Source organism: Sturnus vulgaris, chromosome 2 (assembly GCF_052056855.1).
Source record: "Sturnus vulgaris isolate bStuVul1 chromosome 2, bStuVul1.hap1, whole genome shotgun sequence".
In the NCBI taxonomy this organism is placed as follows: Eukaryota; Metazoa; Chordata; class Aves; order Passeriformes; family Sturnidae; genus Sturnus; species Sturnus vulgaris.
In genome coordinates this window covers 4874912-4893099 of record NC_142244.1, presented here as the reverse complement: position 1 = coordinate 4893099, position 18188 = coordinate 4874912, and the positions used below count along the sequence as shown (strand labels likewise).

At 39.9% G+C, this 18188-nt stretch overlaps 1 protein-coding gene across 14 annotated transcripts in view; it reads left to right on the top strand.

The window, feature by feature from the left end:
- The first annotated feature begins 534 nt into the window (after window positions 1-534).
- Window positions 535-18188, top strand: part of EMSY (EMSY transcriptional repressor, BRCA2 interacting) — a 41296-nt gene continuing 23642 nt past the window's right edge. For 7 of the 14 annotated variants that reach the window (XM_088157593.1, XM_014882054.2, XM_088157562.1 and 4 more), the window contains exons 1-7: window positions 542-673; window positions 1698-1806; window positions 5217-5316; window positions 5977-6051; window positions 8255-8430; window positions 9653-9805; window positions 13938-14197. In XM_088157593.1, coding sequence (XP_088013719.1) covers window positions 1737-1806; window positions 5217-5316; window positions 5977-6051; window positions 8255-8430; window positions 9653-9805; window positions 13938-14197 — 834 coding nt within the window. In that variant the 5' untranslated portion in view covers window positions 542-673; window positions 1698-1736. Of the gene's footprint in view, window positions 674-1192; window positions 1212-1697; window positions 1812-5216; window positions 5317-5976; window positions 6052-8254; window positions 8431-9652; window positions 9806-13937; window positions 14198-14440; window positions 14582-18188 lie in introns of those variants that run through there. The other 7 variants (XM_088157580.1, XM_088157573.1, XM_088157604.1 and 4 more) reach the window with 6 other exon arrangements.

The window sequence follows — 18188 nt, the reverse complement described above, 5'->3', positions numbered from 1 at the left end:
GCTGTACTCGGGGCGGCTGTGAGGGGGCTGTAGGTGCGGAATTATTGCTTTATTTTTTCCTACAATATTTGCAATATTTATTCCCTTAACGTTCCTTATTGTTCGCTACAGACCCCGCGCCCGTTTTAAGTTAGAAAACTGCAAAGGACCAAATAGCGTCAGGGTGATGTTCTACCATGCCAGAGTTCGTTCCAGGAGTGGTGGCAGCTCTTAATTCCTAAGAGTTCGGGGGTACGCAGATGCGTTCGAATCGCGAAGCGCACCCCAGCCCGGGCAGAGAACGCGCAATGTGTTTTGTCCCCTCTGGTTGCCCGTACCCGCCCGCCGAGCTATGGCGGGACGGTGGGCGCCGCTTCCCACGCATCGAGTAACACCGAGGGAACTATTCTTCCCGGCATGCTCCTTGTCACTGCGCATACGCAGTGTTCCATCGAGCGCCCATCTTGGCATCCGCTTCTTCCAGCTCCTCACGGTCGAGGGGCGGCAGAGACTACAATTCCTAGCGTACCTCGCGGCACCCGCGCATGCGTAGCGCGCTCGTCCGCCATCTTGGCCCGAGTAAACGCCGTCGCCGCCGCCACTAAACAAACCCGAGCGCGGCATTGGCGAACGGTGGGGGGGAGGGGGGTGCGGCTGCCGCGGAGCCTTCGATGTACCGGGCACGGCCGGGCAGGTGGGTCCTGCTCCCCGCCCTACCCGGGGCGGTCCGTCTCGGGGAGAGGGGCAGCTCCGTTTCCGGGACGGCGGAGACCCGCCGCCCCCTTACGGGCCCAGGGCAGCGCCCCGGCCCCCGCCCGCCGGCGCTACCGCTCGGCCCGATGCGGGGAAGCAGCGCCAGCGGCCGCCCGCTCCCTCTCTCTCTCTTTCCCCTATCCCGGCGCGGACCCAGCGCCGCTGGCTCCGGCCGGTCCCCCGCGCCCGGGGCCCGGGAAGGGCGGGCGGGGAGTGCCGGGTGGCGGCTGCCTTCGGGCGCCCTTGTAGGAGACCCTCCCCCGCTCCAGCCCCGCGCTGGAAGCTGCGACGGCGCCAGGGCTTTTGTTCCCGGTGCCCACCCCTCCCCACCCCCACTGTCGTGCTGTTCCCTGCCCGGGCCGAGTCCCGCTTGCCCGGCTCGCCTCCGGCTGCTCTTTCTCCTTTATTATCCTCGTCGCATCGGGGGGATGTGCCCTCTCTCACCGCCACCCCCGGAATCTCGCTGCGTTGGGATTGAGGTGTTCCCGTGTTTGGCTTATTTTTTGGGGGAGGGGGCTGGTGTTGGTATGTGGAGAGCAAATTTTCACACACGGTGTTTTTACCATCCTGTCATATAATATAGGCTGGCGCAAAACGCATTCTCCGGGGGGAAGGGGAGCGTGCGGTTCGCTGGAAGAATTCTTTTAATAGGTACTCTGCATAAAGAGAGGGAGGAGACTTGAACATCAATTCGGAGAGCATTTCAGCGTGAAAAAAAAAAAAAAAGGCTTGAGAAGGAGATAGAAACTCCGTAAAAAGGCTTGGGTGATGCATTTGAGCTGGAGAGAGCATAGGAAGTCCATGCCCTTGCGAAACTGCCGAATTCCTTCATGGCACTACAAAGATTGGGGCGGGGATGGGAGCGAATGTGTCGGTGGAGTTGTAAGCAGGCTGAGAGGAGTTTACATTAATCGGCTTCGGAAATCAATAAATTATGGGCTTGAGCGTTTATATTCTTTTTCCAGTGAGGCTGAGCTCTGTGGGAGCACAGACACAAGGGAAAGATGCCTGTGGTGTGGCCAACTCTTCTGGACCTCAGTAGGGATGAATGCAAGAGGATCCTTCGCAAACTGGGTACAGTAAGATACAATTTGTGGGTCTGTATTTTGCCCTTTTAAGATTTGCCTTCATGCTGCTTGCATGAAATATTTTAATATGTCTGCAGGCAACTTGCAAGTAATTTCCTGCGTTTTCCATGTGTCCTTGGTTTGACAACCCTGGCTTAAAGTTATGTTGGGCTGACACTCTCAGCCCTAGCAAAATGAGTAGAGAAGAATTGTTTTGATTTGGTCGAATCTCTCTTGGATGTCCTAGCTGCCATGTTGCAGGGCTGGCTTTTTCTGTCACTGTTAACACGCAACAAAATTTTCTTTGAAAGGAAAACTTTTGGGGTTGTTTTTTTTCCTTTTTGTTTTGTTGTGTTTTCTGGTTTTGTTTTTTTTTTCCCCCCAGTTCTGTATTAGACACCTTTTTGTACCCCAAAAAACCATAGCAGAATCCTGGTTTAACTGGCACTATAGACATGAATTCAGGTATTGAAGTTATTATTGTTAAGACATAAAACAGGATTTTAAAAAGTGCTGTGTGTGTTTTGCAGTTACTTGTTGTCAGGGAAGTGGGAAAACGATGTCCTCTCTCAACTGCCATAACCACAGGAGCCTTTTTCATTGTTTTAAATGTAGCTCAGTATTTGAGGCTCCTACCCAAGAGATAGATACTGGGGGATATTTCTGTTTTCTGTCTTTGTAGATCTGTATGAGAAGAGATGCTTCTGTGTTTTGGAAAGTAATAAAAACATTTGCTCTTTCCTTGCATATCTGCTTTTGGTACTGCAGGGGAGAGAATTCTTCGTTGGACCTTTTGAGTTCTTTTGGCTGAATTTGTGTAATTAAGGGTTCGGGGTTTTGCCAGTTAAATGATACTAGATGGGGGGGAAAAAAGCCTTTGATTTTTCAGAGTTTTTTCTGAGGACCATAATCTGATGATGATGTCAAGAAGAAAGTTGAGGTTCCCTCTAGCTTCCTATGACTGTCAAGTGACAGCTTTTCTTGTTCTTATTTTGCTTGACTGCTAAGAGGTGTTGTACGGTATTTCTTAACTGTGCCAAGGTTCTCATACATTGTGGAGCCATCCACTTTATTTTTTGAGAGTTGAGAATTTATTTTCCCTCCCTTTGTCCTTTTTATTTCATTTCTTGGGAGTATGGGATTTGTGTGCTGTTGAAACAGTGATGCAGATGTTGCACACAGCATTGCAACAAGCTGTGCTATCTATTAAGGTGACAGCCCTAAGTCTTAAGCAAGGCTCAAGAATGACAAAAACTAGGAGAAAGTAGCACAGATCTGGTCAAAAGCTTTTGGCATTCTGCACTAAGTTTCATTAACATAGCTGTGCTGGCTGGAAGCATGGAAAAAAAACTTCCACCCGAGCTGACAGAGGTGTGCTGGCAGAACGTTGCTGGTGCAGCTGAGCCAAACAGAGCTGCAGCTACACCTCCTTCAATGACATAACCTAGGCTGACAGGAAGGAAAAAAATATTCAAAAAATAATCATTTTTGTTTTGCTGGCATGAGCTGTGTCCCCACAAGGGGGCCCTGCCAGCAGGGTACGGCTGAGGCGCTGCTGCCTCTGAGTTGAGAGCAGGCACACCACGGGACTAGGGTGAAGGAGCACAGGCAGTGGGAGCAATAACTGTGTGACAGTCACATTTAGCAATAGCCATGTGCTTTAGAGGGTCCTGCTTTTCCAGCTCACACCTCAAGATCTAATTTGGCTGATGGTACAGAAGTAGTAGGAGTATTCTGTAAGGAGTGCAGCAGGGATGTAGGTGAGGCTGAAACGTGTGTTGAGGTATGCAGGACCTGGTGTTGATCATGGTTTATTACTGAACGAGGTGATGATGGTAGCATCTAACACTAGCAATAATGATATTTACTTGCCAAACCCATTTTAGCTATTTTATGTGTTTTGTGTTGGAAAGAGAGCGCACCAGTTAGTGATTGCTGCATAAACACAAAGGGGAGGAAGTTACAGCTGTTCTGTAATCCTTACTAGCTTCCAAAAGACCAGACTGTGCATTTTTACAGCTCTAGTGTAGAGGATTTTTATTTATAATGCAGAAGGAAAAAAAAGTGTGCCCTTGATAAATAATTATATAGTTGCATCTGAGAATTATTTTAAGTTGTTAACAGAGGAAAATAATTAGTATCGTAAATATTGTAACATGATTGTCTAAATAAATGTTGATATTAGTAATAACCATTTCATTAATTAGTGAATGTTTTATAACTGAAGCTGTAAATGCTTCTGTAGGTCACTCAGCATCCCTTCACAGGCTGCATAGTTAACCAAAATTATTCTGGTTTTTGTTTTATCTGCTTAATCGGGACAGGGGAGCAAAATTTTTTTCAGCACAATTCCTTGATTTCATTTGTAAATTAGCTCTTTGGAATCCTAAACTGAAAGCTTTTCAGAATAGCATCAGTCTTTTCTTTTGCAGCAAACTTTGGCGATGTTAGGTTTTGGCCTGAACCTTTTATTCTTGATTTTGGTTAACTGGGATCTGTTGTGGGGTTGTTTGGGTTGGTTGCTGAAATTGAGGTGTCAAATGAAAGGTACCTCTATGTAAGGATCAAAAGAATTTTTGTTTCTGGCTTTCCTAAACTGTGTGAAGCTGAGAATAGCAAGTCATTCTTTCCCAAATTAGTAAGCTTCATTATTTGCATTAGGAGTATCTTCCTGTTTAGTAGGACGAAATTCAAAAATAGCAGTAGCCTTTTACAGTTCCATTTTTAAAAAATGCTGATGGCATGACATCACAGTCACCTGGAATTACACATTTCTGGTAAATCAGAGTTACATTTTTGTAAGTTAGTCTTTATGGTAGCTCTATATTTAAGAATAGCTGGATTGTTTATTTTGTGTTGAGCAGGTTTAATTCAGTGTGGTGCATTTCTTTCGGATTCAAGCAGCTGTACCATAGCAAGTAAATAGGCATAAAATATTATGATGACCATATTAAACTACAGCTCGTGTTCTCCGTGCTAATTAAGGAAAAGCTTCAAAAAGAAACCCAGTTGCTCTTTTGATGGTATATTTCTTTTCCAAGCAAAGCTTTTCCATAAAACTCTTAAAAATGATACATGTTAAGAGAATTCTGAACTACTCTCCAAATAGTTTATTCGAGCTTTTTGCCTGAATTGTCAGGTCAGAGAGAGCTTGACACATTCATTTGGGTTTATAAACTAGATAATCCTCTGTGATGAGACAGTTGTTTCATAGAAATGTTTTATGCTGCAGAGTAATTAACTGAGAGAGTTCCAAATCATCACTCTCTTTTGAAAAAGCACTAAATAATTGAAAGACATGTTCCTCTTAATGATTTTGAAAATTATTAGCATACTGTCAGTAATATGGAAAAAACCTTTTTTTTCCCCCTTTGCTGTGAGCATTAAATAGAAATATTATTCGCTCTAATTCTTCAGAACTGGAGGCCTATGCAGGTGTCATCAGTGCCTTACGTGCACAGGGAGACCTTACAAAAGAGAAGAAGGATCTTCTTGGAGAACTCTCTAAAGTGCTTAGGTAACGCTGATATTTTTGAACTAAGAACTGTGACCTGTTTCCTTTTAAGGTGTTACATGCTTTTTCTTTCACCAGGATCAAAACATAAATCTGAATTTGGAGAAATAATAAATCTGAACATGGAGAAGCTCCATGTTGCTGAGGTTTCATCCCTGTTCTCCTTGGAGTTTGTAATATGGAAAACAGCCATCCTTCGGTGGTAGAAGCCTTACTGGTTTGTTGGTGCTTTATGGGCTACTGACTGTTAAAAGGGTTACAGCCATGTCATCAATGTACACTGGCTTGTGGTTTTGTCAGGGTAGAACTCCAAGGTCTTTGAGCCCAAGGTACCTCAAGAAAGAAGGCTGCATGTCCTGTGCGAATTTTTCTGTCACATCCTTTAAATGTATTGCTCATTAGGAGGTTGGATTCTACCTGTTTTTCAAAGATACCTTGTGAACAGTAATGTTCTTTTCATTCTTCAGTAATATTTTTGAGCAATAATAGGATTCATTATCTCTGCGATAGCAAGGGTTAAGTGACAGTCTCTTAAATGTAAAGTCCTGTTCCCTTTCTTCTCTTAGATAAATTATTTGTAACTTTAATTTGAGCTGGAATTTTTAGATGAATGTTCATATCTTCCTCTGTTTAAAATATATTGCTTTATTGTTTTTTTAATAGTATTTCAACGGAGCGACATCGTGCTGAAGTTCGGAGAGCAGTAAATGATGAACGACTAACAACGATTGCACACAAGTAAGTTCCACATCATTTTGTCCCTGATTTACTTTTGGGAAATCTGTTATTCCTTAATCGAATGGTAGAATGTTGAAGATTGATTGATGGTGGTTTAAAGAACCAGTAGTTAAAACACTGTATGGATGAGGGAATTACAGGAATGAGGATGAGGGAATGTATCAGATCTACAGGGACCTGGAAACAGTTGTTTAGTACCTTTACATTTTGGGTCCAAGGCCATCCCACTCACTGTACAAGTACAGTGTAAGAAACTGTTTTTTGGCATGGAGAGCTTTCTGTAAAATAAGCCAGAATAAACTGAGAGTGGAGAGAATGGAGAAGCTCCTAAGTAGGACAAACATCTTTGCTTTTGTTTGTTTTGCATTTAGTTTTATTTTAATCGGTTTGGAAAGGCTGTATTAAGAGGAAAGAGAAAATAACATAGGAGAGACAAAGAGAGGGAAAGAGGTGTCAGATTAGTGGAAAACAGTGTATCAGCATAGAAGGGAAAAAATGGTCAGAGTAGAAAAAGCTGCAGCAAGCTGATGACATCAGTGTCCACCACTCTCTGCGATGCAGCTGCTGTGCTGGCATCAGCTGGGCTCATTCCTCCTTGCATTTGCTTTCACAAGCTCCACGTGATTTTGAGAGGTGGAGGAACAATAGATCAAGTGGTTATGTATCTTTGATAATTACTTAATAGTCTTACTGTTAAGGGATGTCTTTAAACAGCTGCATTGTGTCTGTATTTTTTTCTTTTTCTGTGTTACAACTGTTGACTTTTTAAAGTTTGACTGTTGTAGCTTAGGTATAGTGAGAAGGAAAGAAAGGAAATAATGTGAATAGCAGGATACTTGGAGTTAGCAATTGTTTGATCCAAGTCTGGTCAAAATCAGCATACTGGATTAGTGCTATAGAAGGACTTGGAAGTTTTAATTTTCAAGTTTAAAGATTTAGAAGTATGATGTCCACCAAACAAAACCCACCAACTTCTGTACTTTCCTTTAAAGAAACAGGGGGAGAGGGGATAATGAGAGCATATAGTTGTCAAATCAGGATTCTTTTCCTGAATCAGCCTTTCCTTTTACGTGTACTTCTGGTCTTAGCATTTTGCAGAACATGAATAGTTTGTTCTGAGGTGTTGCACTTCAACGAAATTTTATAATCTAGAGAAGGTGCAATTTCAAGTGCTTCTTTTCTTTATTTTTCTTGTGGTGATTCCTTCTGAGTGATGGTTGGTAATATAGTATTTGACTTAGATAATTCTCTTAACTCATTAGGAAAGCCTACTTTGCTAGCTTTTGTACCCTTTATTTTTTGTTTTTAAAATGTATTTTTGCCTCAGCTCTCTTTATACGATATGCATATGTAAGCGGAATACTGAAGCATATCAAGACTTAACAACAGAGCAAATATTCTGCATTTTACAAACTACTTCATAGTAACTCTTGCTGCAACTTGCTTGAAATATTTCATGTGAGAAGTTATTTTTCAGAATATATTAATACATTAAAGGGGTTGATTTGCTTAAAAATATTACAGCATTGAAAAATAATTTGCCATTTTGGTTTTGCTGATATAACAAATGACTCATGTAAAACAGTCAAAAATATTTCTCCATTTAGATAATAACAGTGATTTTATGAAACAGTTTAGTGTGGATGTAAATACTAAAGTTGAAAGCAAATTAGAGCAAAAGACTGCTTTCTGTTTAGGAAGATGCTTGGGGTGTATTTAAATAACCTCAAGTTCTGTCACCTTGTTTGGGGCTACTTTAATAAGCATAGAAAACTCTTCTGTTCAGGTAAAACAAAATTTGCCTAAGAAGCTGAGAGTTTTTCCCTGTAACATAATCCATTTCAGTTATTTTATGATATCTGTTTGGTTTCTTGGTATTTTTGTAATTCAGAAGTAGAGAATGTACCAACTGTACCTAATGTGGGGAATTTGAGTATGGCATTCACACACCTCTGGCTCTTGAACAGCTCTGTAAAACAAAACAACAAAAGAAGAGTCAACTCTTCAATTTAAAATGGGAGGGTTTTTATATCAGGTGACAAAAATGCAAGGGCTTTCGTAAAATAAAGTTGAGTATTAGTGCTCTAGTATGTCTTAAACTGCCTTTTAGACTTGCACTATTGGAAAAAAAAATGTACTTAAATAAGATACTGAGTATTTGGAAACTCATCAAAATACTTACAGAGCATGCATTTCTGTTTAGTATGTCTGGACCAAACAGCTCTTCTGAGTGGTCCATAGAAGGTCGGCGACTGGTGCCACTGATGCCACGACTTGTTCCACAAACAGCTTTCACTGTTACTGCCAACGCTGTTGCCAACGCAGCTGTTCAGCACAATGCATCTCTTCCAGTTCCTGCAGAGACTGGAAACAAAGAAGGTGAGAGAAAGATGGGATTCTGCTGCAGTCTATGGGAATGTAAAAGCAGTGTCACAGTTATAAATTGGTATCTTAGATTTTAAGTGTTAAATATTAAAGACATTTTTTTGAGGCCAGGTTGGAGAAGGGCTTGGAGCAACCCAGTCTAGTGGAAGGTGTCCCTGCTGATGGCAGGGGGTTGGAACTGGGCGAGCTTTAAAGTTCCTTCCAGCCCAAACCATTCTATGAAGCTATAAAAAAAATCCAAGTCTTTCTTATCAAACATTATTCACAGAAATAGAAAACATCCCTTTTTTTAAAGATACCTTTGTGTTATCCAGCATTAATCTGACTGCTTTGTGTTATCAATACTCTAGCAACTGAAATATAAAACCAACCCAGTTTGTCAGGAAATGACATTCAGGATTCATTTCTTCAGCTCTGTGAACTTTAAAATCTTGGACTAATGGCTTGATTTTGTAAAGTTCTGTAAGTGATGAAAGCTGTTTCAGAATGTTTTATTTTAAGAATACAGGTGGGTGAAAGTAAAAAAAATACTGCTTTGGGTTTTTTTTCTTTCAGATTAAATGTATTATGATAAGAAGTAAAAAGGTTGCTTTCTTCTTTCCCTATGCGTTTTAAGTAATGGTAGTATCTATTCCAACTAGCTTGGCTCAGCAGGCTTGAATTAGGCTTCATACAACTGGAGAATGTGTAACACTTCTTGAACACTCCTGCTTTAGTGAGAAATACTGTATCATTGTGCTATTACTTAAAAGTAGTGGTTTAAAAAAGCTGATTAGCACAATGAGTTCTTCACTACTGAAAGAATATTTTGGATTTTTCAACTGATACACTGTTGAGGTAGTAACACTTTTTTATCAGTTACTAGTCTAGATGTGATCACAGACAGAAAAGGAAAAATACTGACATACTGAATTAATGCTCAAAAATAACAGATTATAAAGTAAAAGATTAATACAAAAAGAAATCTCACATTGACAGCACAGATTTTTGGGGATGAGAGGACAGGAGTTTAGATTTGTGTTGTCTTTGAAGACCATTAATTCCATGACCATGCATAGCTCAAACTGTGGAGTATTCCACAGTAACCAAAATGCAGAGGCAAATCACAGATAATGACCCAGTAAGTCTTTGGCTTCCATTTCAGTTGTAAAAATAGTGCTAGAATAATGGGATTCTACACTTCAGTTATATGGAAGGTGTCTTTTCTCCTCTTCAGTGGTGGTTTGCTATTCCTACACAAGTACCACTTCAACCCCAACATCTACCCCTGTTCCAAGTGGCAGTGTAGCAACAGTGAAGTCCCCCAGACCTGCCAGTCCAGCCTCCAATGTAGTCGTCTTGCCAAGTGGAAGTACTGTTTACGTCAAAAGTAAGTGATCCTAGCAACTGATTAACAAAAGGGAAAGAAAGGGAGAACGTGGCTGAAGCACAGACCAAATGAAACACTCCAACACTGGGCAACTCATTGAAGGTCTTTGTGCCTTCGTTTAGTCTAGACAATGAATTTATTGCTTCCCTTTTTCAGATAGTGTTCAGGATAAATCTGCTCGCTGCAAAATGCTGCAAGGAGCAATACTACAAGGAGAACAAGTGAAAAATTCTTTTAAAATTAAATACAGGAATTTCTGTATATCAGTGAATTTCTGATCCATCTTGTTGAGAACTAATGCATCGTCACTTACTTGAAGTAGAAAAGGCCTCTCTTTTGCACTTTCACAGTTGACACAGAATTCTTTTATTTTGGGATGCAGTTTTGCAAGGGTTTGTGCTTACATACTGTGTCTGGCCATTTTGTGATTTACCTGGAAGTCAGTCTTAGTGAGGCTTGTATTCCTCAGCAGCTGCAAAAACTTCATATGAATTCCTACTAGAGACCCATCTTCATGTATTTAAATCTGGAAATCCAGGACATAGACCTTAGAAACAGTCTTTTTTTCTTGAGAGTGTGTGTATCCCCATCTTTGTTTGGCTAATAAGTGAGCTAGTTCTATAAAGCATATTATGTTCTCATATATATGCCCTCATCATGGTTAGTTTTATTTTACTGTTAGAGTGTTTCCTTCAGTTTTTATTTGATTCTATCAAAACAACAGTAAAGATTAATAGTGAAGTAGATAAATGCTTGTTCTGTATACCTTTAGTATTTTAAAAATTATCTATTATTTAAGTATTAAAAATTATTATCTTTATGCTATAAGTATATATCAGTATAAGCTTCTAGCTAATCAGAAATGCCACATAGTAAATAAACATAATGTTACTTGCAAAAAAATCATTAATGGCTCTGTCAACCCATGAAACCCATTACATTAAGGTTTTTCGTTTTTCTGATTTATGCACTAATCACTTGGCTTTAGTTTGAAGATTAAGGGAAAAAATGTTCTTAACACCTTGAAATTTTAATGTAGACTTTATTGAATTATTACATGGTAATGAGTATCAAATAAGTCTAGACATATGATACAGGGATGGTAATTTTTATTGTCTGTCCCTAGATTTAATTTTTTCCGTACTTCATGTGCTTCATTTTGTTGTTACTGTTTTTATTGACCTTTTTTTATGGAATTGTGTGTCTTTCAGAGTATGTTACATCAGTCACACTGATTTTAACAAACCTGCTTAGGAGCAAATTCAAGAGATCTCAGTTACAGTCAGGACTTCACCACTGGTCTGTGGTGTAACCTCTTCCAAGTCAGAGTCTGATTGAGCCATTAACCTTTCCATGACTCTGCTTCCTTACTTATCAAGTGTGAGTTACAGTCAAAGCTGTATTACATTTGAAATAAATGTCTGTGGAAAACTGTGTACAGCAATTTCTAACATGAAATGATAGGAATAATATTCTTGCAAAACCCCAGCAGTGAAAACAGGAGGTGAAGTGAGCCATACTTAACATAAAATAATGCTCTGCTAGTTTAATGTTATTTTCTTATGTCTTGGTGGATTGGTTGATGGATTTTTTTCTGTGGATGAGGACCGCAAAGTTTTCTCTATTTCTTTGTGCACCACCAAAATAACAACTGTGTCCTCACATGCTAGCTATGTGTGGGTTTTGGATTTAAATGGATTCTGAGATTTTTAAATTGCTGCACACATTCAATATGATTAGTGCACTCATAGTTACAAGTTTCTGTAGTGCACTCACAGTAATACTTAGAAGCCTGTCCATAATAAACCTTAAAGTTATGTAAACAAACCTCTGCTTTGTAGAGGGAGGTCACCATGAGGCTTATTCAGGGGCATAAAGTAAATTATTGATTAGCGCTTTGAAATTTGGTTTTGTAGATGCACACTTCACTTGTACTGCTACAGCCAACTAAGGCTATGTTTTTTGAGGTTTGCTTCTCCTCCCTAGTTCAGTTTCCTGTTTCTGTAGATACAGCTGTCAGCCCTTAGACACATAGCTGCAAATGAGCTGCTACTCCTGCTGAGATAGAGTACCATTTCTCAGAAATTGCCTGTTGTGGTGCTGGGCAGTTTCTTGTCCATGTTAGTTTTTGCATCTTCACCCTTTGAATGCCAGAATATTTAGTAATTTTAATTAGAGATTGGCCATAAATAGATCTTGGCCTTCATTAGAGATTGACTACCAACTAAGTTTGCTTTGATTACCAGCAAGACTGCTTTTTGCTGGGATGGTGTTCTTTGTCTTTAAGCTCCAGGCATATGGGACAAGATTTTCAATCATCTTTTGCATAGGCAGAATTGTATCTGTTCATCTTCTCTCTGATTTTCTTTTTAAATGGTTTAACACAGGTTAACATGATATGCTTAAATAACAGGATTGCAGGTTTGTCAAGGTTGGAAGAGACCTGCAAGATCATCTACTCCAACCATTAACCCAGCACCATCATAATCACCCCTAAACTACATCCCCAAATGCCTCATTCAGATACCTCCTGGACACTTCCAGACTGTTGTCTCCCCAGGCAACTTATTCCAGTGCCTGACTACTCTTCTTGTGAAGTTTTTTTTTTTCTAATACCCAAGCTGGACCTCCCTGGCGCAATTTGACACTATTTCCTCTTGTCCTGGCACTTGTTACCTGGGAGAAGAGCCCAACCCCCATCTGGCTACACCTTCCTCTCAGGGATTTGTTGAGAGCAAGAATGTGCCCCCATAACCTTATTTTCTCTAGTCTGTCCCCCCAGCTTCCTCAGCTGCTCCTGGTGCTCCAGACCCTTCTCCAACTCTGTTCCCTGCTCTGGATGTGCTCCAGCACCTCAATAGCTTTCTTGTCAGGAGGTGCCCAGAAGTGACCTCAGGACTGGAGATACTCCAGCAGTGCCCAGCACAGGGAATGGTCACTGCCCTGGTCCTGCTGCCACACCAGTGCTGGTACAGGCCAGGTGCCATTGTCCTTGCCCGTCTGGGCACACCTGGCTCGTATCCAGCCAACCATTGGCAAGCATCCCCAAGTCCCTTCCTGCTGGTCCACCCTTAAGCCACTCTGCCCCCAGCCTGTAGCTCTGCATGGCATGGTTGTGATCCAAGGGCTGGACCTGGGACTTGGCCTCGTTGAACCTTAGGCCAAGGATCCAGCTTGTTCAGATCCTTCTGCAGAGCCTTCCTGCCTTCAGTGCTACTGAGTAGCTGTAAGAGGTTTGCAAGGTTATTAACCTGTGTCTTTCTGTAATCTAAACCTGTGGTCTTTCTGTAATTTATTAATCTGTTGCCTACTTTGGCAAGTTTAATTTGGATTTAAGATCCATTAATCACACTGTTACCCTTTGCTGAGCTGAATATTGCAGCAGATTTTTTTTCTATGTGCAGTATATGATTGTGAGGAAGAAAGAGCTCTTTGAGCCTGGATTTCTTTTGTTTTTCATGATTGTGTGTTAGGTGCCATTTTATATCTGTTGCACAAAATGCACCAAAGAAGGCAAAAACTGATGAAGTGAGGACTGACCTTCACAGTTGAACTGTATAATTAAAAAAAAATATCTCAAGATGCTGTATTGAGGTGAAAGGCAGAAGGGTACTGTGAAGGATAAACATGACATGAAAATAGATGCAAAGGCTAAAGTCTAAGGAAACTCTAGGAGATAAACTTTGGTAGTCTAGTTGCTGTAAACAAAACCACTACCAATAAAAAGCAAAGTAGTGTAAAGTTTAAACTAAAATGTGGGTGGCATGATCGCAGTCCCCTTGTGTGTGTAGTCTCACTAGTCAAACTTGTGTAGACAGAATGAGAACCTTGTACTGGCTCTTAAGTTCTTTTAATCTCTCAAACTGAATGAAGTAACCCAGTAACTGAGTAGCTTGAAGTTTTGGGTGATTTGTCTCTGATTCATGGCACTGTGAGTGTAGCCTGTATCAAGGACTAAGAGCATCTGAGGTCTGATACAGCTTGGTTGTGACCATAAGATGTAATGTATTCTTTATTTCTTTTTATCTTATTTGAAAGACGGTATAAGACTCAAAAAGGATGTAGTGTTTCAGAAAGCACTGAGATCTGCAGACAGGGGAAACATAATTTAGAAAAAGTATTTCTTTTCTAGGTGTCAGCTGCTCAGATGATGATGAAAAGCCCCGCAAAAGACGGCGAACGAATTCTTCTAGTTCTTCCCCTGTTCTCCTGAAAGAAGTCCCGAAGGCAGTGACTCCCATCACTAAAACTATCACAGTGCCTGTAAGTGGGAGCCCCAAAATGAGTAATATAATGCAGAGCATTGCCAACTCCTTACCACCACACATGTCGCCTGTGAAAATAACCTTCACTAAGCCCTCAACACAGACAACAAACACCACAACACAGAAGGTATGTGGGGGAAGCTGCCAAATGTTACTTTATTCTGGTTTTATCAATGAATAAGATGTGATGTTTGACTCTTCCTTTCTATGATCTGACTAGCTGTTTTTTAAGGATTGCGCTTGGGATAAGGTAATCCCTCTTTAAAACGAACAAAGGGAAAACCAAACTCTTGTATGAATTTAGTTCACCTGTGTGTGAAAGGACCTGGATTGACAGCCGTGGAGACTGAAGCCCTCTTTTTATCCACAGAACAGGTACAGCACAGGCAGCGGGAGTGCAAGCTTCCCCCAGACTGCCCCACCAATGTGCCTCAACCCTGACCTGAAGGGACCACTTCTAGGGATGAGAGGGGATTCAGTCTCCATGCTCATTCAATTCTTGGCCTGTCTGGTGAGACTGCCAACAAGGTTACCAGTTAGTACCATTTGTGGTGTTGGGTTTTGTGATATGGACACTAGTCCACTGAGAACTGGATCACATAGGCCACAGAACAGCCTTCAGATGGTAACAGCTGTTGGTCAAAGGTAATCTTTCTTATTTCTATTTTCCTTATTTATAATTATTCTTTGCAGTAGTAGAATTCCAGGAGAGGTGGTATGGGCTTTACCTTGCCAAGCCTTTTATCTAGAGACAAGTTTTTTGGGGTCTATAACGCTTGTTCTTGGAGCTGGTCAAAGTCCGGGGGGCTTTATTTTCCTTTCAGTACTAGTGTGCCATTTCTCATTCTACATTGACAGTGTTACAGTGGTCAAAATCAGTTGCATTATTCCAGCTGAGTGTGTGTAGCTTTCACCACAATGCAGTGTGCAGAAAACTTTTCCTTATTTGAATTTTGTACTGGATTTATATTTTTAAGTGCCTAGTCTATGGCATGACTGTATTACCATTCTTTAGGAGGCATTTCAGTTGAGTCTATTTTTCTTTCTGAAGATTTAAAAAAAGAGGAATGGTTCAAACCAAGCTTATTCTTGGTACAGTTATTAATTACAGCAGACTTCTGCGAGCGGTAGGGTCTCTGTGGAATTAATTTTGCCTCGATACTAACAGGCACTTTTTTCCAACTCTATGAGTTAATTCTGAGATAGAATTAACTGTCACCTTAATTGCTTATGACTCTTCTTGGATTAGCAGAGTTCCTGTGTCTTGAATTCTGGAAACTTTAAAACCAAGTAAGATTAACCAAAGTAATGTGAAATAAACATCTTACTTTCTGACCTCTTTCCATTCCAGGGAAGATGCTTTCATTTGATTCACTGTTCATTAACAGTGTCCTTAATCAAATTTCATCTCTGAATAATATATAAAGAGAAATCCATGAGTGAGCATAAACTATGAAATTAAATTCAGTGCAGCAAGTCCATAGCTACGACAGGGCTTAACCTATCCATCCTGTAGCATATTAGGGTTATAATTTGTGCAGGAAGGATTTTTTGCCTTAAACATCTGTAGGGTTGTATTATGTATGGATGTTATATATCATGGAAGTTGAAGATGGAGTGTACCAAGTCTCCAGAAGAGTGGACTGTTGATAGGACCTTTCCTGCAGTTATGTTTCTCCACTTGTTATGACATGGAAATTTTAGTGTTTGTTTTGCTTTCTATTATTTGACTGTCTTACTATCTGAAATAACAGGAAAATCAGTGCTTATTTTGTTAGGCAGCCGGAGTAGCATTTGTGTTTGAACTTGTCACAATGCCCTCTTTTGTTGGATTCAGATATGCCAAAATATCTAACTGGGTGATTTTGGTGGGAGAAATCCCCTTTAGTAATTTTAAATTAAAAGTCAGTCTTGTTCATTCATATCCAACAGCACATTTCCAGTTTGAGTATAATAGTTAGATATGAATGATGTTGTTAGATATGAATGAAATTCTTTATTTCTGCATGCCAGCTCTTTGAATTGTTTTGACATTTTAGTAGGTTGGAAGAAGGCTTGTCATAACAACTAATAATGTCACAGCTCCAGTTTCTGGATTCTCTTGTAATAAAGTCACCTGTGTAGGGCATGGAAGGAATCTAACTCGTGAAGCTTCTGGCAGTTATGAGTTCCTTATTTTTTCAGGGACTAAGTTTTGACATCTCTCAAAATTGAGCTGACTGGACTAAATTCAGTACATGTTGGGAATGTAAGAATTAAAACCAACAACAACAAAATTACCACCTTGATTTATGTGTGTTTTGTGTGTATTTAAAGTCAGGCAGTTATTCTGCTGTAAAACATGGAATGCAGTTTTGGTACCCATGATGAGGTTATTTGGATCATACCTGGCAAAATAGTATTTCAGAAATACAATGGTTGTGATTTGAACTTTAATACTTAAATTTTTACATTAATTTTATTTTTTCTGGGTGTACTTCATACATGAAGATTACTGAACTTTGCTCTGATCTGTTAATTTTGAAAGATGAGAATAGACAGACAAAAACCTGCTTAGTCACAATATTGCTGTCATTGTTGAACTGTAATGCTTTACAGGCTTTTTTCCTTCCTTGATTAAATAAAGTATTTTTAAGCAATAATCTTGGATTTAAGGAAAGGCAGTGGTCTGCAGGAGTTGCATTTATGCCCAGATTCATTCTACATGTCTCTACTTAGGTGTGATGCTGAACTCGCCCTGTTATATAGTTTATATTCACACTAACCTATAATCTGCCTTTTTAAACTGCAAGTTGTCCTTTGACTGTGTTCTTAAATTAGTTAGCCTGGGTGGAATGGAGCTGACCCTAAACTTCAGACAGTTGGAAGTATACCTAGTGTTAACAGACAGTTTAAGAAACAAGATAAAACTCCAGAGGCATATCATAGAATCCTTTCACTTCCAATTCTCACACTAGAACAAGCTGTGTCAGATTCAGTTCATCTGCATGTTTGTAGCCTAAGAGCAATTTGAGAAAGGTGTTTTGGTTAAATCAAGATTAGGTAGAATGCAAAAATAAGACTGATGCAGAGAAAATGTTCTCACTGGAGAATGCAGTGAAGTAGAAAAGCAGCAGAATGTGCCCTTCAGAACACTGGTTAGTTGTGGTCAACCTGCTATAGTTTGTGGGGTAGTAAGGTTTTGATTTTCTTCAGATCAAGATATTAAAGGTTTATCTGAGCAGCAGAGACCATCAAACTAAGAACTGAGGCTAAAGGAGAGGTAGAACCAGCCATGGTGGTGAAATTTGATGCTTTTATTCCATCCATGTGGCTATTTAATTTTTTTTAAATTTTTCTTTAAGCAAATTATAAACTCATAATCTCTTGCTGCTTGATTTGTTGCTCAAATCTATTTCTGGTGCTATTATCATACTTCTTTATCAGGCAAGGTTTCAGTAGTGCTTGGCTAGCAGTGTAAGACTTTCTGTGTGAGCTGACAGGTTTTCTTTGCCCTTTTGTACCTTATTTTTCTATCAGCTTTTGTTGCATTGAATCATTAAGTTTAAATTTTCAAGGTTTTAATAAACAAAAGTTTTGCTGTGACAACAGCATTATTAAAATAATTTCTCAATATTCTTGCATGATAAACTGAAAATGTTGTATTTTTGTGCTTCTTTTTCTACTTTAACTATGTAAGTACAAGAAGGGACTTATAAATTGAATAAAATAAATTTTGCATAAACAGTCCCCATATTCAGTACTTAATAAATGTTTGGTTTTCTGGGTCAGTTGCATAAGGACAGACTTCTTCCAATGCTGTCATGAATTCTGTGTTTTTCTATGTCAGACCAGATTCATGGAGTCGTAGTCGTAATTTGCACTGAGGTGGTGTTTATTCTCTTCAGACAACTGGTTTTCAAACAAATCAGAAATAATTTCTTGTTATTGAGAGCACTAAATAAAGCAGAAATTGCTTCAAACCTAAACCATTTTTCTTTTACTGATGAAATGTTGTTTACAGCCTTGCAGATCAAAAGCATTTCCCATTATTGACTCAGCAAGTGCTTGTTAATTGTTAAAGAAAAAAGAATCATTTATTTTCTCTCATTGCTGTTTTTTGATATTTTTGTGAGGTT